At 30.4% G+C, this 26,536-nt stretch overlaps 3 protein-coding genes and 1 pseudogene across 3 annotated transcripts; all 4 read left to right on the top strand.

Moving 5' to 3' along the window:
• Positions 1-667: 667 nt before the first annotated feature.
• LOC114386794 (actin-101-like) lies at positions 668-3,564 on the top strand. The gene is made up of 5 exons (XM_028346841.1): positions 668-847; positions 1,472-1,541; positions 1,670-2,063; positions 2,322-2,935; positions 3,058-3,564. Exons 2-5 carry the CDS (start codon positions 1,482-1,484, stop codon positions 3,121-3,123), a joined length of 1,134 nt encoding a protein of 377 aa, XP_028202642.1. The 5' UTR covers positions 668-847; positions 1,472-1,481; the 3' UTR covers positions 3,124-3,564.
• Positions 3,565-5,708: 2,144 nt separating this feature from the next.
• Positions 5,709-8,615, top strand: LOC114385769 (annotated as a pseudogene).
• Positions 8,616-10,136: 1,521 nt separating this feature from the next.
• On the top strand, positions 10,137-11,582 carry LOC114386612. The gene is made up of 2 exons (XM_028346642.1): positions 10,137-10,441; positions 11,332-11,582. Exons 1-2 carry the CDS (start codon positions 10,247-10,249, stop codon positions 11,464-11,466), a joined length of 330 nt encoding a protein of 109 aa, XP_028202443.1. The 5' UTR covers positions 10,137-10,246; the 3' UTR covers positions 11,467-11,582.
• A 6,988-nt stretch (positions 11,583-18,570) lies between these two features.
• On the top strand, positions 18,571-22,417 carry LOC114386851 (WAT1-related protein At1g68170-like). Its single transcript, XM_028346904.1, has 7 exons — positions 18,571-19,040; positions 19,295-19,357; positions 20,049-20,165; positions 20,273-20,522; positions 20,794-20,952; positions 21,188-21,339; positions 21,821-22,417. Exons 1-7 carry the CDS (start codon positions 18,847-18,849, stop codon positions 22,152-22,154), a joined length of 1,269 nt encoding a protein of 422 aa, XP_028202705.1. The 5' UTR covers positions 18,571-18,846; the 3' UTR covers positions 22,155-22,417.
• Positions 22,418-26,536: the final 4,119 nt, after the last annotated feature.

The following is a 26,536-nucleotide window of genomic DNA, read 5'->3' as shown; positions in this document are numbered from 1 at the left end:
ACGGCTGAGAACTTAGTTGTATGGTAATATATGGTTCGGTATAGTTGAGTTTGAATATCTGGAATTCTGGAATATTCAAATTATTTGAATATACGGTCAACTTAAATTTATTTATTTTTTCTATTTTAGTTTTTTTTTGTGAGTTTTTTTATAGTTTAGTTTAAAATAGTTATTTAAATTATAAATTTTCATATGTCTTTTTTAATGTATTTTTAATTTAATAATTAATCAAATAAATTAACTTAATGTGGAATTTAATAATTACGTGAGTTTTGATTCACTCGATCTTAAACGCTATTTTTACTTAATCATGAATAATAAAATAATAAAAGATTACAAATAATAATAATAATATATATCATGGAGAATATTTATAACTGAATCCTTGACTTGCATAGTCAAGACATTAGTTCAGGTCAAATTACATGTCCAAGTTTTATTCTCATCACAATTCTCAAGTAATAACAATACTTTTATCGATTAAATAAACATATTTATATACTATTCCATCTATTCCATAAAAAAATGCACAATACTTTGTTTTTCTGTTTGTTTGTTGTTTGATGTCCGAAAGAAACCATTTTTTTTCTTTTCCAACCTTTTACACAGTAGTCTCGGGTTGCTTGGAATAGATTTATCTCAAAACCAAACACTCAAAACTGCGAAAGTTAATTTGCATTTGAGTTTCATTTCGCTCTCATTTAGCTCTCTTCACTGAATATAAAAGCTTCCTTTTTCAGTTAAACTCTTTCGCGAAACACTTCCCTCTTTTGTTGCTGCTGCTGCTCTTGCCTTTGCTCCACCACCGAACAACTTCCCCCTGTAAATCGTGTTTCGTTTGCGCAGGGTGCGTTTCAATCACCAATTCTGTGATTTGTGTTTTTCACCTGATATTTTGGATGAATTTTTGTGCTTACATGCTGTTTTTGGTTACTGGATCCGTAAACTTCTGTTGTGTTTTCTGGATCGGAATTCTTTTGACTTCGTTTGCCCTTGCTGATGTGGATCTACTTCGTAGCTGCATCTTGTGTGTTTAGGTTTCGGTTTTTGCTTAATTTTGTGGTGAGATGTTTTCTGATGCATCGGTTTTGATTTTCGGCTTGTTTTTATGCGATTTATAGATGATCAAATTGGAAGATGACATTCTTGCTTAGCTTGTTAATTATGTGTGTATCTTTTATTTTTATTTACGAGTCTTGTGGATATGTTCTGCTATGCATGCTTCCGATCTTTCGAGTGTGTAAAAATCTTTTTATTGCAATTGCATGAAAATGATGGTATTACTCGTTCCTTTTCTTGATTGAACGAAAAGTGAAATAATTGTGAGTAGTAGTTGATGTAGTTTTGCATAACTGAGTGATAGTGAAAAAGGCCTCTCTAGAAGTTTAAGCTTTTAATTGTTGCATCATATTTTCTTTGGTTTCGTTCTTTTTTATTTCCTAAACAACTTCTTTCCCGTTCTCTGCTACAGGTTTTAAAAGATGGCTGATGCTGAGGACATTCAACCTCTTGTTGTTGATAATGGAACTGGAATGGTCAAGGTTAGAAGATGTTTAGCCAATCGATGAGTGTTTCTTGTGCTATTGAAGAAGACTGTTCACTCTGTGCTTGCTTAGTATTCATTGTTAAATATGATATTGATATATATATTTTTCTCCGATGTTTGCAGGCTGGTTTTGCAGGTGATGATGCTCCTAGGGCCGTGTTCCCCAGCATTATTGGGAGACCACGCCATACTGGTGTAATGGTTGGGATGGGTCAGAAGGATGCTTACGTGGGTGATGAAGCCCAATCAAAAAGGGGTATACTCACCTTGAAGTATCCTATAGAGCATGGCATAGTCAGCAACTGGGACGATATGGAGAAGATTTGGCATCACACATTTTACAATGAGCTACGTGTTGCCCCTGAAGAACACCCCGTACTTCTTACCGAGGCACCACTCAATCCCAAGGCCAACAGAGAGAAGATGACCCAAATTATGTTTGAGACTTTCAATGTGCCTGCCATGTATGTTGCAATTCAGGCTGTCTTGTCTCTGTATGCCAGTGGACGTACTACAGGTTTGTTTCTGTGATTGATCTTGGATTTACTATTTACTATACCGTGGACATGTGATTTCAATTGGATTAGGTCAGCTTATTATCTGAGCAAATTCCTGTTTGTCTGAGTTCTGATTTGATATGAGGCAGTATTTAATTTTGTTTATAAAGCAGACTTAATTCCACACGTACAAGAGTGGGATATACATGCATTTCTACATTAATTATGACCAGCATTATTTCCTTATTGGTTTGTCTTGTTATGTTGGTATTAAACAGGTATTGTGCTTGATTCTGGTGATGGTGTGAGCCACACGGTGCCCATATATGAAGGGTATGCTCTTCCTCATGCAATTCTTCGATTGGACCTTGCTGGCCGTGATTTAACAGAGTACTTGGTGAAAATCCTTACCGAGAGAGGATACTCCTTCAGCACCTCTGCCGAAAAGGAAATTGTCCGTGATGTGAAGGAGAAATTGGCATACGTGGCCCTTGATTTCGAACAAGAAATGGAGACTACTAAGAGTAGTTCTGCAGTGGAAAAGAGCTATGAATTGCCTGACGGACAGGTCATTACAATAGGTTCTGAGAGATTCCGTTGCCCAGAAGTACTGTTCCAGCCTTCTCTGATTGGTATGGAAGCTACTGGAATTCATGAAACGACATACAATTCCATCATGAAATGTGATGTTGATATTAGGAAGGATCTGTATGGAAACATCGTGCTTAGTGGAGGGTCTACTATGTTTCCGGGAATTGCTGATCGCATGAGCAAGGAAATTAGTGCTCTTGCACCCAGTAGCATGAAAATCAAGGTGGTTGCACCTCCTGAGAGAAAGTACAGTGTCTGGATTGGTGGTTCTATCTTGGCATCACTTAGCACCTTCCAACAGGTTTGTACTGATGTTTTTTTCCTGCTATTCTCAACATCCCCCCCTCATTTGTTCTTACAAGTAAAATGTATTAGTTTATGGAAGGCAGGTATTGAGTGTGTACTTTGTTCTCTTATATGTAGATGTGGATCTCCAAGGGTGAATATGATGAATCTGGGCCAGCCATCGTTCATCGGAAGTGCTTCTAAAGTTGGGTCAAGTCGAGCTGGATGGTGATCAAGTTCTTCATGCACCCAGTCCTGTGCCATATTTCAGTAAAGTTTGGTTGACTTATTTGGTATTTGAAGCTTTGGGTTTTTAATAGATATATCTAGTTTAATGAATGGATTTGTAAGTTGAGTATGTTATAAGTTTCTCCGTTAGGTCACTTTGGAAGCCAGACTTTTTATGCAATTGGCGGATGGTATTGGAACTTTGTAGGTTCTGCTTGGTTTGGTTTTTCCTTTTATTCGATTTTCATGTTGTGGCCAAGAATTAGGTGCCTCGAGTTAGGAGGACGATAGTCTAAGCATCTTTTCTCACAGGGATTTTTGAGTCAGTTTCTGTTTATATTTATTATATGCATAATTGGTTTTTATGTTTGCAGTACACTCAGAAATCAGAATGTTTTTATTGTTTGAGGTGATTAATCGTTTATACACCATATGATTAGATTTATTTGTATGAGCCTGTGGCATGTATTTGACAAGGAATCGAGGTTTGTCAATACAATAGTGTGTGTATGCACCTTGCCAATATTCGAGAATAAAGTTCATTATGAATAAAAAAAATAGACCCTGCCTTGATGGGGCTCAAGCCCGATCCATCAACCTCACCTTGACATACGGTTAAACCCATCTCATTTGGTTTACCCGGATTTCCCCCCTTAATGAATCATTTACCACTTTGGTAATAATTAAAATAATGAAATGCTCGAGCTGTATTTGAAGTCAATTATTAATAGGGATTTACTACAATTTACTTGAAGTGTATAAGTTTTTATAAAAAAAAATGGAAAATGTTATAGGAACTTGTTAAATAATCTTTTAATTAATCTAATAATGATGTATAAGCTTTGTTTATTAACCTTATTTTATTGTTCTTTAAAATATATTGTTATAATATTTTGAAATGATTTATTAATTAGTTGCTGAACGATTTTAAAAAAATTGAAAATTAAACGTATTTAATAATTACAATACTTAACATATTTAAAAAATTAAATTGTATATTTTACAATTTTTTAATAATGTACTAAAAATATTTGTTAGTATATTCTTAAATTTAATTCTTTACTATATTTAAAAAAAATGTTTCAAAGTTTTATGGAAGTGTTAGATGAACTGATAAGGATGATGTCATTTAAACTATGCTCGCAATTTCGTATATATGAATAATTTTGTGAAAAATGTGTTATAAATATTTATTTAAATAATGTTTTTTAGATTATTTTTTAAAAATTTATATACTAAAATGAGAAACTATTACTTAAAATTCCTGAAAATTAAAAAATTTCTTCCTATCAAATGCCTTCTTAGTGTTTTTTTTTCTTACTTCTGTTCGAATTTTATTTATTTAAAAATATTTTTAACTTTTCAATATAAACTAAAAATTTATTTTTAAAAGGTGATTTGAGGTATTTGTTATCAAATGATTAAAAGGACGATGATTTTTAAGATTCCGTTTGTTTGTAGAGAAAGAAAATAAAAAAGAAGAAAAATGAATCTTACAATGAGACACATTTTTATATTTTATTTTAATTCAAAAATTTTGTCTTATTTTATTTTATTTTTCTCTACCAAATGGATCCTAAAAGATGAGGTGGAAATTGGAAAATATATGTATTTTTTGACAAAAGGAAATATCAAGCATTTCGTGAAGACTGCTTACTGTAGCGTTGCTTAAAAAAAACACCATAGCTTAAAATTAAAGGAACAAATGATTTCATCTATTATGTCACTTGCAGTCTAAGCTTTTTTGAGCTATTGAGTATTTCTTTTTTTCAGTCTAATATATGCTCACAAATTGCCCGTGTATACTATTGGAGTTATTTCCCCCGTTTGGACATCAATGGAAAATCATAAACAAATTAATGGAAGTTGATTTGGGTGAAATGACAAGTGTCTTATTTATTTTTTTTGTTCAAATTGTTGTATATGTTTTCTTTTATCAAGTAGCACCTGGCCTTTCCTTACGAGATTTGCTTAATTCTAATCACTTCTATTTTTCTATAATCTTTCGTGGAAGTGGGGGTTAGCGTGACCCAGACAAGGCGAGGAAGTTGTCATTCTAATCCTGCTGAATATTAGGATTCAGTCAGAAAAATAGAACGTTTGATATTATTAAAAATATGAATTCAATTTAAATATATTATTGACTAATAAAAAACTGTCATGTTATCTTTTTTTTTTTTTACATTGTTATCTATTATCTAATAAAGAACTGTCATGTTTAATAAAATTATTGACTTTTATAAAAGTTATACTTAAAAGATTATTTATAATTAATTGATAATATAACAAATTTACACTGAAATTACATAAAAATTAAAGTATGGCATTATTGATCAAAGAGTCTTTGATCAAGCTGTTGGATGATAAAAATAAGATGAAAATATAGGTAAGAAAGAAACAAATAGAGAGAAATAATAAATGTTGGTGAGGTATTTAAGATTAATAGGTTTTTATGTATCATTACTCATTAAAAAAATCATTCATGTGTATCTAAATCTCTTATTTGTTTCCTTCATGCTAGTATTTCTTTTCCTTCTCACTCAAAGCTATGCTATGAGAATAATTCGTCCATAATATAACAGCTTGGTACCCATGTGTCATTCCTATCATCTCGTTGACAAAACTTGAGTTTCTTATGCCCGAAATTCTCACTTTTTCCACTGTTCCCTAGGAAATATTTATTCTCATCTTCATCCTCTACACCTATAAGAGTTTTGAATCCCGAAATATTGGAATAAGTCTTATACCCTTATCATCTTTCATTCATTTGCATATATTGCTGCTGGTATTCACAGAAGAAGGACAAGAGGGAATTCATAATTTATTGAGAAAGAGAGAAGGGAAGAAGAATGGATCACCAAGCTGACACTAACAGAACTGATTTGATGACTATCACAGGCTTTGTTCTGAAAGCATCCCGAATCACGTGGCGATTTCACCATCCTTCTCAATCACATTCTTCTTAACTGCAAATTCGTTTGTTCTGCTGTTAACAAGGTATTTTTTTTTTCCACTACTATATCCCATCATAAACACTGGACTAGGTAGGGAAAACAATGTTAATATGTTATGTTCTCATGTTTTGAAATTTTCTTCTTGGAACATATTTTCATGACCCCTTTTTATTGGCAGGCGGGATTGGCGAAACTCCTATGCTGGAGAGACCAATGCTAAAGTGAGTTCTCTGTTTCTGTTCGGAAATAGTCATTGATATGACTAAAATAGTGTTTATAAGTAGGGCCAATTATCACTTTTGAGTTTGCTCTTGTAACTGAGTTAGATCCAAATTCAAATTTTAATATGATGTCAAAGTCTATTCTTGAGATTGTTATTAGGCTTGTCGAGACATCCATTATTAAGTTGTTATCTGCATATGCTCAGTCTTATATACTTCATGCTTGAGATTTCACATTGACTAGTATTATGACTAAAACAGTATATATAAGTTGGACAATCCTCACTTTTTCAGTTAGATTTTTGGGATGATCTAAATACAAAATCATACGATTTGTTTTTCTATATACACTATTATATTTAAGCTTTGGTGTTTTCTCATATTTGAAGTACCTTCCTGTAGGGTGAGGAGCAAAAGAAATTGGATGTGCTTTCAAATGAATTATTTGTGAAAGCCTTAATCAGTAGTGGACGCAGAGTAAGTAAGTGTTGGGTTACAAGTGTGAGGTGAAGTCCCACATCGGGTAGAAGTGAAAAAGTTGAGCACCATATAAGTGAGGAGCAGACCCATAAACTTGAGCCTTAAGGTTATGCGTTAGAGTGTGGTGTCTCATAAATCTGTAAGTCTCTTTCTAGTTGTTGCTTTCTATGTTATCCTTTTTCTTGATATGAATTTGAGTTTGATTCATATGCAACCCTTTTGGCATCTTTTCTTGCCTGATTCGCGTGAAATGCAATTTATTGTCTTTTCAGTGCCTTCTTGTTTCTGAAGAGGTTGAAGAGGCTATATTTGTGCCATCATCACATCGTGGCAAGTCAGTTCAAAGCTCTAGAACCAACCAACACTCCATCTTTTAGTGGTATTGTTAAAATACATTATCTTATCAAAGTAACAAATTCATTTTTGATTTGCAGATACATTGTTGTGTGTGATCCTTGGATGGATCCTCAAACATTGACTGCGGGGTTTCTATTGGAACTGTATGAATTTTTAATTTCAATTGCCAAACATAATTGCTGCATTTGAAAACTGCAAAACAGAAAATTATAATAAGTAACCAACATTTTCCCTGCTGCATATAGATCTTTGGTATTTACGTGGTGAAGAATGAGGCTGAAGTAAGTCTTGAAGATGCATTGCAACCTGGGAACCAAATGCTAGCAGCTGGTTACTGTATGTATGGAAGCTCTTGCACGGTAAAACACACACCAATGTATGTATGTATGGAAGCTCTTACTACTATATTTTTTTTAAATGGAGGTTGTTTTCTTTTTCTAGTCACGAATATCTGATGCTGATTGAATTATGGAATTGCAGTTCGTGCTTAGCAAAGGAAATGGAGTGAAGTTCATATTGACTCACCCAAACATCAAGGTATATACATATATATGTGTGTGTGTGTGGCAGTTAAATTGGCATATCAAGTTATTAGAATTTTTCACAGGAAATTCTAAATGTTCTTCCATGTAATGGGACGTAGTAGCAGCGTCAAGATGTGTATATGTCACTCTAGAGTCCTTTAATCCTTGCAGACATTGCATATATATATATATATATATATATATATATATATATATATATATATATATATATTTTCTTTTTTTTTGGTTGCGTGTCAGTGTTTCAAAGTTAGACTATTAAATCGAGCTTTGAAATTTGTTTAATTACTATGTGTTACTTGCATAGATACCAAGTAAAGGAAAGATTTATTCGGTGAATGAAGGAAATGTGTTCATTCTAACATTGATAAGTAATGCAGTATGGTTGCTGATATCCATCGAACTTTGCTTTATGGTGGCATCTTCATGTACCCTGCTGATGTAAAGAGTCCAAACGGAAAGCTACGGTATGATCTACTTTGAATTTGCTTCTCTCTCCCACACAGTTGCGCATGCAACTTTCCAAATCTAGACTTGTTTTCTGAGTTATATGACTTATTTATGGAATTTCACTGTGAAATCAGGCTTCTCTATGAAGTCTTTCCAATGTCATATTTGATGGAGCAAGCAGGAGGTCAGGCTTTCACAGGAAAAAATACATGAAGGATTACCAGTATTCCTTGGCAGCTACGATGACATGGAGCAAATGAAAGAGCTTTATGCTGCATCCAAAGAAGATGATTACTAGTTCTTGAACTCTTGGCAGTTAATTGGGTAGTTTAGGTGGAACATTTGTGTTTATTTGAAAAAGGTTAAGGGGATTTTTTTTGTCTTTAATTTAGAACATCCTTAAGTTGCAATTATAGATCGATAATCATTCAATGTGCAAAAGAATGGAAAAAAACTTGCCACGACGCAGCTAGCACAACATTATAAATCCCTCGATTTGGGTTGCATTAATTGGGTTTTTATTATTTTTTTTCTTAAAATTCGACCAAAATCAACTTAATAATCCAATGGCGATTACCATCACCGTCGCGGATCAGAGCACCGAAACCACTATTGCTTGTCATAGGATGCTGATGTTCATTGATAAACAGCCGCCACCGTAGACAAGAGTAAATGAGAGATCTAATAAACAATGTATACATTTATTTTTTAAAACAAAAGAAAATTAATGGGATGATCAACTTTGTTCGGATTAAAAAATATAAATTCAATAATTGAATTAGTTATAATTGATTTACTTTACATTTAAAATAAAATTAGTATTTTAGCTTTTAAAGTAAAAACTATGATAAATTAACATCTTTGAATATATAAACTATATTTTAGATTTATAATCACAAACTTAAATTGTAACATAAGATTATTTTTAATCATTAATAATTTCTTTAAAAAAATATATTTAAATTCAATTAAAAAAAGAAAACATATTAAAAGAAAATATATTGATTTTAATATTTAATGCTCCTTAATTCTAATAATTTAAATTAAATACAATTCAATTGATTTTAATTTAAAAAATAAAAAATAAAAATTAATTAAACGAAATAAAATCAATTGAATTAGATTGGATTTAAATTATTAGAATTATGGAGTCAATCTATTCAAATGGGATTTATAACGTACGTATCACATTTCTTGTTACCGCAACAAGGGGTTACATCAGTTTTGCAAACCCCAAGGAGTTACACTAAAATGAATGAAATTTACCTTCGGTCAAAATGTAAAGCAATAAGAGACTGTAAAGCGACCTTGCGACATTTGCGGGAAATTTTGGAAAGACAATGCAAAATTAAAATAATACAAATGGTCTATCTACGACGCATGCATATTTCTTTCTTTTGTCTTAATCCTTTGCTTCTTTAACGAAAAAATGATTCTGATTAATACGGTATTTTAACTTAGAGTTAAATAAAATTTGATCAAAAATTAAATTTAAATATTATATAAACAATTCAACTTTAATTTTAATATATTAAAGTTGATATTCAATCACCTATTATAACATAAAAGTTAGAAAAAAAGATAATGTCATAAAAAATAATATAACATACTGACATGTAAATCAAGTGATTATATACAAATAATTAATATGCTGAAATGAAATTATTTAGATTATATCCGAATTTAATTATCAAAGAAAATAATTCTTAATTAATAAAAAAGAGTGCGTCGTGTTTTCATTTTTGTCATGAAAAACCATTGATTGGTTAATTAACTACAAAACCCAGCCTGTGATTGCCAATCACGCAGCTGTCAGGTTCAAACTTCATAAAAAAAGAAGAGTTAATAGCATTTGCTAAATATAAGGCACGAATTAAATATGGGCATCCTAAAAAATTTGCATGCCACAAAACAATAACTCCACCACCCAAAATGTCCCAAAGGAGCCTTATAAAACTGACGTAGGAATTGACATGCAAAAACATTCCTTGTCGATAATCTCTTGTTTCTCTCATAACCTTAGGGAGGACAATCAATCAAGAAGAGACCTTGCTTGGTTCGTTCTCCCACATCTAATAATCTAATAAATTGAAACATGGGCAACTGTGCTAGCTACCCCAAGACCAACGAAGGTGAGGCCCCAGTGCCTGTGCCGGTGCCAGAACCTGTCGCCGAGGAGGTCAAGGTTGAGCAGCAAGAGAACAAGGCTGAGGAAAATGTCGTCGAGGCCAAGACAGAGGAAACCCCTGTCGCCTCTGCTGACAACTCTCTTGTCACCTTGCTCAATGAGGTATATACATTAGTTACATTTTACACTCTTATTCTTGTTTTATTCTACCAGTTACATATATTAGATAGAGAATTAATGTATATAATCTTTGTTTTACAAAAATTAAAATTAAGGTGAATGCATATTAATCATAAGTTATACACTAATACTGGATTGAGGAAGCATCTTACCATGTGAACCTCATTCACTTCTCAAATGCAATTGACAAGAATATGTAATATTTAATGAAATCCAATATCTATTATATAAAAAAAATATAAAACAGTTTTATACTGTTATTTAATCACAAACTAATATTTATAATAATTTTGCTAACTTTTACATAAATAACTTAAAAATCACATCAGGGATAATTTTTAATTAATTAATAATATAAAAAATTTTACATTGATATTATATAATCATTTGATTCTAAGTATTATATTTTGTTATAAACATATCAATTTTAATTACTTAATTAGGAAGACTTGTTAGGATATTTGTAATCATTATTGAGAATACAAACATATATTGGAAAAGGTTTCGTTGAGAGGAGTTATTTATTATTGTGGAGATGATCTGATAAGGATGGGTATACTCAATTAAAATGGGGTGACTGATCAGGGTGATTATAGGATCCAATCCTAAGGATACACAACCTTTTAGTCTCAAGTATGATGTGCATAAGGGTTTAGCAATGAGGGTTGATACATGATCCAATCTGATTCGGAAAGTATTCCATCCTCCATCCTCTAAACATAACCTCAGGCATGTTGTGTTTAGAGGCTGAGGGATAAAGATCAATATAAAATTTGATCCAGAGGATACATATATATATACTTTTAATTTGATCATTTTGAGGGGTTGTATATTCATGTCATGAGATTCTCAAATATATAATGTATGGACAGAATGAAGAAAAGAAAGAAGAGCAATTTGAGGCCAAGGAGGTGAAGGCTGAAGCCCCGAAAGAAGAGAAAGCCCAGGCAGAGGATGCAAAGCCTGAAACCAATGAAGAGAAACCCGCAGCCAAGGCTGAGAACTGAGAACGTGCAAACGTTGTTAGTTTAAACCTAAAAGGATTGTGATACTCCAAATATACAAATGTGTTTCTTTTCCATTTTGTGCTTAAAGAGGATTCATTAAATCAATTTATTGTGGAGATTCGTTATTTTTTTAAAAAAAAATATTTAACTATATTGTATTTACATGACCACACAGCTGGGTAGGGTAACGTAAGATAATGAGAAATGGAAATGAGACGTTTGTTTGTTAATTAGCACAACACAGAATTAACGTGAAACAAAAGTAAAATAAAAAATAAAGAGGGAATATAATAGTTACCAAAAGAAAGAAATGGGGTGAGAACTTCAAAGGGTCAACGTGCGCTCTTTTGTGTTCACAAAAAAAAAAAAGAGTCTCTTTCTTAAAGGTAGAAAATATCTTTAATGAAAGGGAAAAATACAATATTGATTATTTTTATTTCATGTGATGTAACAAAACAGTACGTATTTCATTGTTCTTTAAATTCTTCACAACCACCCACTCGTATCTAAACATGTAAATTTGGATAAGAAAATGCAACAGAAAAGCGAGGGAAACATGCTTGTACAATCAAAATTGGCTTTGTTATTAATTTAGACATGCTAGTTGCTACTTTATCTTGAGTGTGCAAGGCAATACATTAATCGAAATGGTAAGTGGACATTTATTTATTATTTGGTTTTGTACTTATTTTACCATCGTACGTTTTGCCACTTATTTATTACTGGAGTATATTGCTTACCTCATTACTTAATCACGCAAGTGTACTACAGTATTTCCCTATTATTTTAAAATTCTAATTAATACGACACTAGCTACCATTCATTTACTGATCAATATAAAAATTAATGATGTGAATATAGCATAAGTGAATACGCACGAAAGAGCTGAGTTTGATAATCTGATCACATGTTATTTGTTTCATTTAAACAGTTTAATTATCATCACTATCATGAAGCCACCACGTTTTGTTTGAGTGAATCATCACTCATTCAGTCATTCTACACCCATTACTTTATAGAGTTTCAAGGGGTTAAGATGGGAAGATCATAAGATAAATTTGGAAGGGACAGGTCAAGGAATAATACTTTTGATTGGAGATTTCCATGATCATGACGAGTTAATCTCAAAGAAAGTTAGTAAAAAGAAAAACGAATTAGTTGTACAAACACACGAGTTTAAGAGCAAGGTACGTAGATCTCAAAGTCATCTAATTAGTTCCAATACATTTTCATATCTCTAGTCTATCATGAAGGTGCTCTTCACAATAAAAGCATCTTTTGCATTTTAATTTCTTCGTCCAAAGCCTTCCAAACCACATAATCCTTCTAGCTGTCAAGATTAATTTCGTAGTACAGTACTACCAATAGGTCATTTTATTGAAGTACCACGAGTCTATAAATTAAGTATTTCACTTATAATACTTTTATTTACCAAAAATTGAATAATAATTAAATTTTAGCTCTAAACATTTAGAAATACAAATAAGAAAATATATATTTGATTTAAAATGGCTTTATTATTCGTCAAAAGTTTTAAAAATTTAAACTTTATTTATGTTAGGCATGAATAAGATATAAACAAGATGCCATAGAACTCATTCTATATTAATCAAGAAGTACAGTAGTTTGATATCATTAAGTTTTTAAAATCAATTAACATGAAATTGTTGTATTTTAACTTAAGGGTTTAAAATAATTTAAGTTATTAATACACAGTCATGTTAAATATTCAAAGAAAAAAATTGTTACTTATAAAAATTCCATTCAGCTTAATTAAAAAAATTAATTATATCCCATAAAAAATCAATGATCTTAAAAAAAAAGCATCTGTTTCATGAGACTTGAATTAAGAGTCACGCATGATACTTATTATTAATAGCAGTATATCGTTAAAAAAATATGTGTGCTAATCATTAAATTTATTCAAATTGCAAAAAGAATTTCAATTTTTAAACTCAGTGCAACTATTTAATACTCATTAATATAATATATAAAATTAAAATAAATTTTGGAAAAATGATTATATAATAATATTATAAGAGTAAAATTGAGTCAAACTGAGTATAATTTATTAATAGTAATTTCTAACCATCATACTAATTTTAAAATAGATCTAATTTTAAAGGGTATAAACAAGATGAAACACAATGATATTTATATGAATGATTAGCACACATATCATAGATATATCGTTTGCCGTACGCCGCACTTTGCTTCATCAAGGATATTTATGTGAAGAGCTTAGACGGAATCGCCAAACCAATTAAAAGAGAATGCGCAGTGTCTAAACTCTAAACGTATAATGAAGACCAGCCATGTGATGAGGAAGGAACTAAACAATTTTTCCAATTTTAGTTCTTTCTCCCAATAACATGCCAATGTCTTTTAGTGGCACTTGTAAGTGTGCACATGCTTATATCGCTATCAACATCATTCCAAATTCCAATTAATTGGAAGCACGTCAGAAGCTGCAATAGATAGCTTCAAAACACACGCCCCTCTTCTGATTCTTGAGGAATTAATGGAATTCTAAGATCCCACTAACCATAGCCTTTCTGCAACCTTTCATGTCCTTCGTTCCGGTCTAGTGTGTCTTCATGGATGTTATCCAAATCTGTGTGCTTAACATCCAAAATGGTATTTGCTTCTTATATTTTAAGGTAGATTAAGATGCATACGACAAACTCCAAATATTAATTGTCCAAAGACCCAAAGACACTAATTAACAAAGTACTAGTGTTATAGGTTTCCTTGAGTATTTTTTTTCTTCTTCTTCTTCAAAATATTAGTCATCTTGAAAAATTAAGAAATCATTAATTTTTTTTATATCACCTTTATATATTTTATGTAAATATTTTTAATAAACTTTTTTTTGAAAGGATATTTTAATTAACTTAATTATGAGTATATTTTAACTTTTTAAATAATGATACCCTTGTCAAATAAAGATATTTTATCATAACATCCAAAAGGGCATTTCCTTCTTATATTCCTATGGCAGATTAAGATGTAAATGACAAACTCGAAAAATTGTCCAAGACCGAAAGAGACTAATTAACAAAATAATATTTATTGTGTTTTATATTATAGGTTTTTTTGTCCGTCAGTTAAAAAAAAAGGGTTTAATTTCCTTGCCTGTCAAAGTTTAATTTTAAAGACTAAAATCAAGTTTCACAAGTACAAAGCTGAAAATATATTTTACCCAAAATAGTAACAATTAATCTTCCTGATCTATTGTCCTTCCATGCCTTTTAAAAAAAATTTGATCTACATTTTTTTATTCCATTTCATTAACATCAAAACTTGAAGGCTAATTTTAAACATTTAATAATAATACTGAAATTATATGTTGTTTTACATTTTCATATAATAAAAATTTTCCTTCTAATAAAATCTTTTTACTTTTAAATATTTAAAATTAGATCTAAAGACTAATTAACAGCAGTATTTTATTTTATTTTATCTTATTTTTAATATTTTTTTCTATCATTACTCCCGAAGGCTTTTAAATAATTAATCTCTTAAAAAAATAAAATTTAAAATTATTCTAAATGTTTCTTATATTTATATATGGATTAATTAATATATTTATCTTTAAATTATTTGATTTTTTTAAGTGGATTCATTTATTTTAAAAGTTCATAATTGAATCCCTTATAAACTTATAAATTATACTTAATTGGGTTTTTATATTAGGCTTCCGTGAAATTAAACGAAATATTATTTCCTTACTTTAAAGTATATGAGTTAGTTAAATAGTTTTTTTTATCATTATGATATTGGTGCGGAATATCTATAAGGTTTTTACTAATTATTAACTTGTGTCAAGAATTTAACTGGTCATCTTTAATGAGATCTTCATTCTCAATTATATTTTTTTCATTTACAAGATTTTTGAGACTTTAGTTAAGGAGACGGAGTCTAGGACCATTCAAAACAACTACTTATTAATAGTTAAATAGTTTAAGATTAGATAAATTATTTAATAATTCAGATGTTTCTTAAATGATTTAATTTATTAAAAATAAGCCTCCATATCTCAGCCAACTTAATAGAATCTTAGGTAGTACTTGATTTGTTTTTATTTTACTTTTCTTTTATTTAGACAAAGAAGTTAAGTCAACACACATCTTATAAAAGAAAAGGAAAAGTTGAACTAAACTTCTAAAAAACATAAAATAATTTTTTCATAAAAAGGGAAAATTTAATTACAAACTATTAAATAAACCTAATTACAATTTTTAAAAAACATATGGATCCATTTAAAAATTATCAAATATTTTGTAAAGTAATAAATTAATCCAGTCTTTCATTATAAATATCTTCTAATAAAATTTCCACTTCCAATTTCTTCAAGTAAGTCTTAAGTTTGTTTTATGACATTATAATATTGATGTAAAAAAATTTATCAATTTTATTAATGATTAATCTTTGTCAGAAAATTTGGTCAGTCAACTTTAGAGAATTCCATCCCAATCATGTATTTTTATTTATCCATACCTTAAAAAAATTAAATCTAATATAATTTTAAATTTCTTTTAATGAGTCTTAAGGTTGATATTGATAATTTCTATTATAAATTAATAAAAGAATAAAGAAATAATAAATCTTCAATAATGCTACATTTTTTAATAAGTCTTCTTAATATTTTATAAAGTAAATATTGAATAAAAATAAATACATTAAATTTTGGTTAACATAAATGCATATAATATTTTACTTAATAAATAAAAAAATATAAAAAAAGAAGAATTATAGTTTTTCGTGTACTTTTATATATTAATTCCTTTAATAAAAAATTAAGTATTTTAAATATTTTCAAAATATTAAATATATTTATTTAATACTTTTTAAAAAATATTATATGAATTTTTTTAATATATATATATATATATATATATATATATATATAATATTTAAAGTAGATTTAAAATTTGAAACATAATAATTTATGAGTTTAATAAACATGTAATATAATGTTAGTATATCGTCAACCTATTAAAAATAATGTTTAATAAAAATTTTAAAATAATTATTATAAAAATAAAGAAATTTATCATAGATAGTAGTTTAGGATAAAAGTATGTTACACTGTTAATCTATATTCTACTTTCTCGTCATTTATATTATAATGTTTTTTCTATTTTTTTTATCACACTTTCATTACATAATCAAACTTCTCTTCTTTTTTTCTTCATTCTAAAATTTATTATACAAATTATGATTTTTTTAGAATTATTGTAAATGACAATTTTATCTTTAAATATTTAACATAATTTTAAATAATATAAAAGGTGGGAATAGGTCAGGTCAGGCTTTCAAAAGCCTGAGTCTAGCCTACGATGAATCTTTGAGGCCTGAGCCTGGCCTATAGCCTATCAAAGACTTTTATTTTGACTCGGTCTGACCTTTTTAAAAGTCTGTCCTGACCTGATAACCTTTTTAAAAGCCTTCTTCTTCATAATAAATATCTAATATTTTATGGGGTAGGAACATAATAGGAAAATTAAAAAAAAAAGTTAGCTCACACCTAAATTGTAATTAAAGTCTTTGATTATAGGAAGGAGCAGTAATGTGTCATCAAATTCTGATAGTTCAAGGAAAATTAATTGTATTCAAAAAAATATTATATATTGATACCCAGAAAATAATATATATATATATATATATATATATATATATATATATATATAAGTCGACCTATCAGACTAAGGCTTTTTAATAAGTCTAAGCCTGATCTATTTAATTTAATAGGCTTTTAAAAAAGTCTAAGCCTAACCTTTAATTAAATAGGTCAGTTCAGGCCATGCTTTATGTAGGCCAGGTCGTAGATCCCTGTAGACCGGTCTGGCCTATTCCCACCCGTAATAGCGAAAAATAAAAAAGAAAAGAAAAATTATAGACATAATAGAATTCATAATATGATATGAAGGAAGAAAAAAATGAGATATTTTTTTAAAAGAAAAAATGAGAATTATTAGTTAAATATTTAAAATAAACAATGATTTGTATATTATTAGTCCGACTAAATTAGACCAACCTTGCCTGGTGGTAACTTTTAATTAGGGGTCGGTTTGGTTTTTCATAATTTTTTTTTTTAAACTCAACTCAAGCATTCATTAACTATTTGATTTGATTCAAAGCAACGAGTTACCTATTTAAATTTGATATTTTTTTTAGAACTACTATTTTATATCATGATTCATCTAAATATCTAATACAATTAATATAATTATCAAATGTATGAGAAGTAGTAAAATTAATTCATTTAATAACATAAGATAATATTCTAGAATAGACTAATATAAATTAAAGCAAAATATTCTTTAACAAGATCTATGACAGTGTGAATCATAATTATTTTTTACAAATTAATTTCTTACAATAAACTTTGTTCCAACCATATTTGTTTTAAACAAATTTGTTGAAATAAATGAACAAAATATGATCTACTAATATTATAAACATAGTAGAAAAAATAAATATGAAAAAAAGGTGATACAAATAAAAATATACTTAAAAGTAATATTTTGATAAGTTTCAAAAACATTAGTAGTGTGAACACTTGACGTTCCAAGAATCCTTTGAGTCTTAATATTAGTAATATTTAAAATCAAACTAAACCACTTTAAAAATTTTGATGGAATTTATAAATCTAAACTTGTAATCCCAGCTATACAATCTTGATTGATTCAATTAACTTTTAACCCAAATACATAAATAACTAAACTCAAATTATTTAAATCTATTTATACCCATTTGTAAACACCCTTCCTCTTAATGGATTTGGCTTCTCTCTTATCCTTTTTCAAAGTGTCTCTGTCCTACCCATTCATAATTTTTATAGAGTAAGTTCCCGATTAAATGTTAATACAAGTGTTTTGCAAGTCTTTTTAAATGGGTAGCCCATAAATAGTTTGAAAAGGTAAAAAAAAAAAAGAAAAAGAAGCCAAATCCGCTTTTAACATGCTACTAGAGAAGTTCACCGAATACTGACGCATGTTAGTGGCAGCAGGGAGAAGCGCTGGACCCACGAAGACGCTTTTGGCAGTGTCAAGCAATCGTGTGCTATTTTGACAGTAGTACGTACGTAGGGGGTGAGGTGAGGAGGGAAACAAACAAACGCTGCCTCTTTCATCTTTGGAACCTGCATTGCGCATAAATATCCCTTCTCCCTTCATCTACTGCCTCACCAACACTCCTCGTTTCTCTAATTCTCCATTATTACACTTTACTCTAAATATAATTAATAACTTAGCTAGCTAGCAAGTTTGATTCCCACCATATATATATATATATATTGTGACGCTGCCATTGGTGGGAGGTGGTAGCGTACTGCAGTGATCATAATTTAACAAATTAATTAGGGAGGAATTAACGATGAAGGATGTGTGCAATGTGGTGCAGGGGTTGAAACCTGTGCTGCTAATGGTAATGGTGCAGATAACATTTGCAGGGGTCAATGTCTTCTACAAGCTCGCCGTAAACGATGGCATGAGCTTGAGGGTCGTTGTTGCCTACCGCTTTGTATTCGCCACAGTTTTCATAGCTCCACTTGCTCTCATCGTTGAAAGGTTCATTAATTCATTAGCTGGCTAGATTCTCACAACATCTTTATTTGTTTTAGAAATATATATCAATTAGGCACCGCTATATGTTTTAATTAATTTGTTAGTTGATCGATGGAATTATTAAACTCACTTTGTGCATGCGTTTTGATAATGGATTATTTGAGCTAATAGCTGGTTGAAAAAAGTGATCGAATAAGAAGCAATAATGAAGACAAATACCAAACTGATTTTGTCGTTGATGCATGTGTGATTGGCAGGAAGAAGAGGACAAAGATGACTTGGACGGTACTGTTTCAGTCATTTCTTTGCGGCTTATTTGGGTATGTCTTGTTTATTTATTGATCTGCTCCTTCATTATCGTTTCCTTGAGGATGCTCTTCTTTCGGCTTTAGTTTTAATCAAACTTAATTAATTTTCAGCGAAAACAAAAGTCAATTTCAATATCAGTTGGTGGGTGAATTCTTAATTAAGCATGCGTGACTCTTTCTGCACCATCAGTTTCTGTAATTGTAGCTTTATTATATTTACGCGATCCTTCTTGTCTAGAGTTTCAATATCAAACCATATTTGCTTCTGCATTTGTCTCCCATGACGCGGCAACTTTTCAGGAACTTTCTACGATTAAAACACCATTTATATTTTATAAAATAAATCAACATATTACTCTTTTTTTGGGTTCTTCTTAGATATCAGATCAGTCGTCGAAATGTGTGAGTGTACTTTTTAATAATAGAAAAAGATTAGTAAAGAAGAATGCTTATTAATTAAAAATCTTAATTTATATATCTAAAGTAATTTATGTTATAAACTAATAAAATGAACTTGTTAAAAACTAAAAAAAAAGAACCACTTCCCCTGAACAAGAGTCAACCAACACATGACATGCAAAAATTCTCACTACCTTAACATATTTTTTCCTTGTCTTTAACAGGGGATATTTTTTATTTTTAATAATTGACTATATTATTTCACTTAAAGTGACGAGGTGCTAGCCTATGATTTAATATGCAGGGGATCATTAGCTCAAAATTTCTACTTGCAAGCCCTGGCTTTAACTTCTGCAACGTTTGCATCTGCAATGTCTAACCTTTTACCAGGCATAACATTTATCTTGGCCGTTTGCTTCGGGTAAGTATATATAGCCTCAAATATTATTATTTTTCGAATAATTCTCTTTCAAAATTTATATATTTTGCTAAATGGAATATTGTGTTATGTTATTGAAATGTTATCAGTTTAGAAAGATTAAATTTGACAACAGCAGCAGGGAAGGCCAAAATAGTGGGTACATTAATTGGAATTGGTGGAGCAATGGTACTTACTTTCGTTAAAGGTGAGGAAATCGAATTGGGGTCCTTTCATTTGAACCTTTTGCATCCCCCAAACGGAACGCACGCACACGCTACTACCGGGGCTGATACCCTCTTGGGTTCTCTGTGCGCCCTGGGTAGTGGCATCAGCTATGCATTGTGGCTCATCATTCAGGTCCATTTTCATTTTGCAATTAAACCCTTTTCTTGTTCACTTCTCATTCTTTTAATTACGTGCTTAACTTATACAACTATCTGTCAAAGTCACAGTTAAGATGTTTTAAGTAGGATGTGTGAGTTAAATCCTCTTACACTGTCTTTGATTCTTACGTATCCAAAAAAAATCTCACGGGTCACAACTCTATCAAAGGATGTTGGGCAAATAATTAGCCATTACTAGTATTATTTAACTTTTTTTTACATTATTTTGAATTACTTTTGTGCAGGCCAAGATGATTGAAAGATACCCTAGTCCTTACTCAAGCACGGCGTTGATGTCACTTTGGGGGTCACTGCTGTCCATTGTGTTTGCACTTTGCGTTGAGAGGGACTGGAGCCAGTGGAGGTTGGGTTGGAATATTAGGCTTTTGACTGCAGCATATACGGTATGCTATTTGCTTATTAATAATAAGTTTATATAATGCTATATAATTATATTTTTTCATATCAAAATAAAGATAAAAAGCATGTGCATTGAAATGTACGTGAGTTTTTTTTATTAAAAAATCATTACCTAAAAGAATAATGTAAAAATGGTGTGTAATGAAAATAATTTAGAAATATCATTATTGGTTATGTTTTATATGACTAAAGATGAATCTTGTGAAACGTCTGGTGTAGGGTATTGTGGTTTCTGGGGTGATGGTGGTTGTGATTTCATGGTGCGTCCACATGAGAGGCCCATTGTTTGTCTCTGTTTTTAGCCCCCTGATGCTCGTGATGGTGGCCTTGGCTGGTCCTACGATGTTGAACGAGAAGCTACACCTTGGATGGTATGTGTGCCTTGTTATTTTCAGAATTGCAATCATTGTAATTAGTTTTAAACAGTGCCTTATAACTTAATTTATCACCCACAAAGTGCAATTAACAAGTGCTTAGGCCGGCAATTAATTAGTAGTTACGTACGGTTGATAATTATTCATTTAATGGTTATAGTCTTAAGAAAATGACAGCTTAATACTGCGTATGTACATAAATAGTATCTCTTATATCTAAAATAATTCATGTGCACTATTATAACCTTCAATTGAAGATGTGGGGACCTGATTAGTGATTAGCCATTTCATTCATGTAAAAATTCCTCATTCATCAAATTGTGTGTGTGTGTGTTTGTTTGTCTAAAACTATTTTTCACTTACGTTTATGATTAAGGGATGGGATTAAGTACTATACTATGGTTTCAAATTTTCATGTTTAGAAATTAATTTATATCCACGATCGATGACCGTTTTGTATAAATGAATTTGTTTTCAGCGCTATTGGAACAGTGCTGATTGTGTGTGGCTTATATGTGGTATTATGGGGTAAAAGTAAAGAGATGAAGAAGAAGAATCAATTAGTGCCAGCACAAAGCCCCCATGACAATGAATCTAATACGGTCGAAATAGTGGTGAGGTCTGCACAAGAAGATAAAAGCAACCGAAATAAAACCCATGAAATTGTTGCAAAAGTAGGTAGGGATAATAACGATTCATTGGCGGATGGACACCAAGAGCATTGCTCTTGTTCACATGAACAAAATCAGGGAAACAACGGAGGAGAAGAAGAAAATTCTAATGCTTCACATGCCCAAGTTTTTAACATATGATTTTAAATTCTACGAATAGATAGATTAGAAAAAACAAAGGAAAGCTTGCCATCCTTCTCCAATCAAACCAACGTGCTAAGCATTTTTGGTAGTGTTGGAAGATGGAAAGCACTTTTTAATCAGTAAGTTAAAATATCTTCATTGCTTAAATATTCACACATGGCTTAATGGCTTTACTTAAATGATTCATTACTAATCTAACAATTAAGTTTTGTGCTTGTTTGATATCATTACTAATATGACAATTAAATACAATTACGATTAGATATATTAAGAAATGAATAAAATAAACAAGTAATATAACGTATTAGGAGAACACCAGTTTACATTGTTTTAAACAAGAGCTTGTTAGTTTTGACAAGTGAAATTGTATGTAATAAATGTACTTTTTCTCTTTCTTAGTTACTTTCATTTATCTCAAAAGAAATACGCAAAAATCCAGTGTATATTACATATAAGATATAAGATATGTGATCCTCTAAGATGAGACCTTTCTTTTCTACAAGAAAGGACCAAAAATCAATTAAGTATAGAAAAGTAGCCGTAATTATAAAGGAGAAAAAGGAAAATTACAAAATGGGATACAAATGATGGGATGGATTTATTGTTTTTATGACAATCTAAAGGCCCAAGACAAACATCAAACTAAAGGCAATTGCTTCCTCACCTTCATAATTTCTTCCTACACCTTTTTAACCTTTTAGAAAGACTAATTTAGAATGTAATTTGACATTCCAAAATAGCCTTTTCAGAATATAATTTGGAATGCAAAATTTCGCATTTGAGAATGATCAATCTAGAATGAAAATTATAACCGAATCTGGAAAAAATATCTTGAAACTTACCTCTTTGACACAAAGATGACGACATCGAATCATGACCCATGGAGGAGGAAGAAGGAGTAACAGTTTCAGACCGAGGTTCCACGGATGACAGTCCTGGGAAATTTGAAAATAAGGAGGTGCTGCTAGCAAAAGGATGAGGTACAAGAAGCAGTGGGCCAATTGATGTGGGGAATCAAATGGGTCCCATATCAGGTGGATAAGTCCATATCCAGGTTCGTTTGAAACGCATGATGATGCTAAATTATGGGGTTAGATAACGACGGGCTCTCGTTTTTCTATCTCTTCCCAGAAGACTTCTCTATCTGCCTTTTACCTTTTAAAGGGATGAGATACAAAACACCTCTCATGCACACTCAGCTTGTGAATCTCTTTAAGATCTCAGGAACAATATGATTGAGTGAGATTAAAATAAATTAAAGAAATCTTGTCATTTTGGTCCTACATCATTGGGCCAATCCACTTGACCTTATATATTGACCCAATGGGGACTTAGTCCCTTTAATCAGGGATCCTACAGAATCCAAATTCAGACGATCTTACTTTATATGAGATCAAAGTTATGACTAATTCATGGGTTATATTATTTTTAAAAGTATTTATTTTCAATTGTCCCAAAAAAAATTTAAATGAGTTTGTTAGTTTCAATCAATCTCAACTAAGTTTATTTGCAGTTGACCTCCGTTAAGGTTATTTTTAAACGACCTTGATAAAAAAAATTTCAATCAATCTCATGCACACCCAGTTTGTGAATCTCTTTAAGATCTCACGAGACAATGTGATTGAGAGAGGTTAAAATAAATTAAAGAGCTCTTGTTAATTTTCTCATTTATGGAGAGGAAGTTCTCTTATTTTCACTCATAATTTTAGTCTATTTGATGCTATAGAATCACGGTACAAGAAACCTTTATATAAGTAGGCATATACAGGGGTGGAGCTACCTTTGCACTCTAAGGTCTATGGTCTAATTCTCAAGTTTTTTTAAAAAAAAATTTTATATGCGATTTTTTTTACATATATACTAAACAATAACTTTTATCAAAATACGGAGTATATAAGACAGGATGATAGAGCCTTATCAAAATTCACTCAATTTTACAATTGATAAATCACTCATTATATATAAACATATATGTATGTGTGTGCATATATTATGTTATTTATAGACAAAAAATTACAGTACTATAAAAATATAAAGAAATTTATATATATCAAGAGGAAACATTACTTTTGAGTTTTTACTTCAAATTGTAATTTTATAATTGAAATTTTTTATAACTTTTTACATATACATGAATTGTAGTGTCATTTACAAATATTTTTTAGTTGTGCTAATATTACTCCAATTAAAATTAATTTTTCAAATTAATTAAACTTGTTCAAAGAAACTTGTGTGTATAAGAAAATAGTTGGAGAACATTGTCTCTACTTTTCTCACTAGTTTTTATTCTTACATAATATATAGTTATTTCTTTTCATATCGATGTCAATCATGCATATATTTTGTTCCTAAATTATATTTTGATTATATTTAATATCTGAATATCCAAACCCAAAGAATTAGGAAAAAAATGTGGGAGATAAACTACGTGCTAACTTCTGGTCAATTCAATATCGGATTAATTGTTCAGTTTTTTTTTTGTGTAATATGAATACTCAATTTTATCTGAGTATTTATTTTATTTTATTATCATTAAAAATCAGTTTTAATCTTATAAAAAAACTAATGAAGAAAAAAAAGGATGAAAACTAAAAAAGAAAAAATGCATGAAAAAAAAAGGCAGCCCAAATTCTTATTTACCAATCAACAAAATATTTACAACCAAGGAGGATCAACAAAACCCAGCATTTATAACTGAACCTCTGCCAAACATGACATGAAGCCCAAGCTTCCGTGTCCCTGCAAAGTCTCCACTTTCAATTACATTTTTTTATCAAGACACGACTTGAAGCCTATCCAAGTAATCCACTGCCACTGCAAAGGAACACACAACACAACATAGATGCCCTAGCTACAATAATGGAGTGTGGTTGAGCTTGAAAGGAAGGAAAAGTGTAAAGAAGGAAGACACGTTATACGTGGATTGGGGCTTTGCCACTATTGGTTTTCTTCTCCCACAAAGGTCAAGGCCCATTCTTGAAAGTGTTTTGAAAAGAAGACGTACACACAACAAAAGAAAGGAAATGATTCTTTTTAAGGGTGAAGAGGAGTCATGCAAAATCCCGGAAAAAGTAGAAGGAATGTAGTAAACAAGAGGAGTTGATTTTCCTTTTCCATTGAACATTTTATTATCTAAAGAAAAAAACAAACAAAAAGAATTTCAGGGAAAAGAGAGAATTGGGGGGGACTTCGATCTTTTTGTGTATTTTGAGAGTTGGAAATTTTGGTATTTTGAGGAGATTACCAAGCGACGGGATAGAAGCATCAGTTTAGCAATTAATCCTTTCTTATTTTTAATTTGTTTGTTCCACCCATACTCTCTCAAGAAACTTGATTAGTTAAAAGAACTATGTATAATCATGCATTTAATGTTCCATGCGTAGTTTCTCTTTATTTTCATATTTTGAAATAACAGAGAAGTAACTTATTATTGGGAAAATTCCTAAACCGATTAACAGTGAATTACTAATTTAGTATCTAAAATTGCATTGCATTGTTGTATTGCCCATAAAACTAAAAAAAAATCTTGAAAAGTTGTAGGATTTCATTTAAGAGGCCTCTGAAATTAAATACTTTTTTTTCATTTTGATCCCTAATCCAAAGATTTAAATGATAATAACATATGGTTAGAAACTAAAAATGAAGCAAAGTGATTAATTTTAAGAATTTACATGAAACCTTAAAAAAATTAGTCATTTGTTTGATTTTTTTTTTAGTTTCAAATATTAATGTGACAGCAAGATATAATTTTAGGAACTAAATTGATCATTTAGTCACCAACAAAGTTATTAATCTTTGTAGATGCTCACATTTGTATTATCATAACCATTTGGTAATGATATGTATTCACTAGAATTGGTCTAGTGGTAAGAAATCTGGATAATTTGAATTATTTTTTAGGTATGAACTTGATTATTGTCATTGTACAAACAAAATAGTTGTGAACAATATTTTAATGTTAAAATTATTGTTGGAGTTATATCCCAATATGTTGTTTTGTGAATGTCTGGAAATGTTGTGATCACGTTGAAAAAACCGTGGCACCCTTAAATAAAGTTATTTTCTAGTATGGTAGAAAATTATGGTGGGACGACATGGTTTTTTAAACTTCACGGCCGATCCAAAAATACTTTATTTGTCAATTTTCCTATTTTCAATTTTTCTTTATCAATTAGTTGCAAATCGATCTAGTTATTAGGGAAATGCTTTTTTATTCTAGCAAGTCAAGGTCTTTTGCTAAACCAGTTTGATTATATTTCTCTATCTAATACAAAAAACTTATGGTGATGGACATTTAGTGACAAATGATGCATAGTCATAGCATGTTAATTTCAGATAATGGCAATATAAAAGGGTTAATTAGAAAGTGTGTATACGAC

The sequence above is a fragment of the Glycine soja genome, chromosome 15 (genome assembly GCF_004193775.1).
Source record: "Glycine soja cultivar W05 chromosome 15, ASM419377v2, whole genome shotgun sequence".
Taxonomy (NCBI): Eukaryota; Viridiplantae; Streptophyta; class Magnoliopsida; order Fabales; family Fabaceae; genus Glycine; species Glycine soja.
The sequence above is the reverse complement of the archived record's forward strand: the minus strand, read 5'-3'. Positions and strand labels throughout refer to the sequence as shown.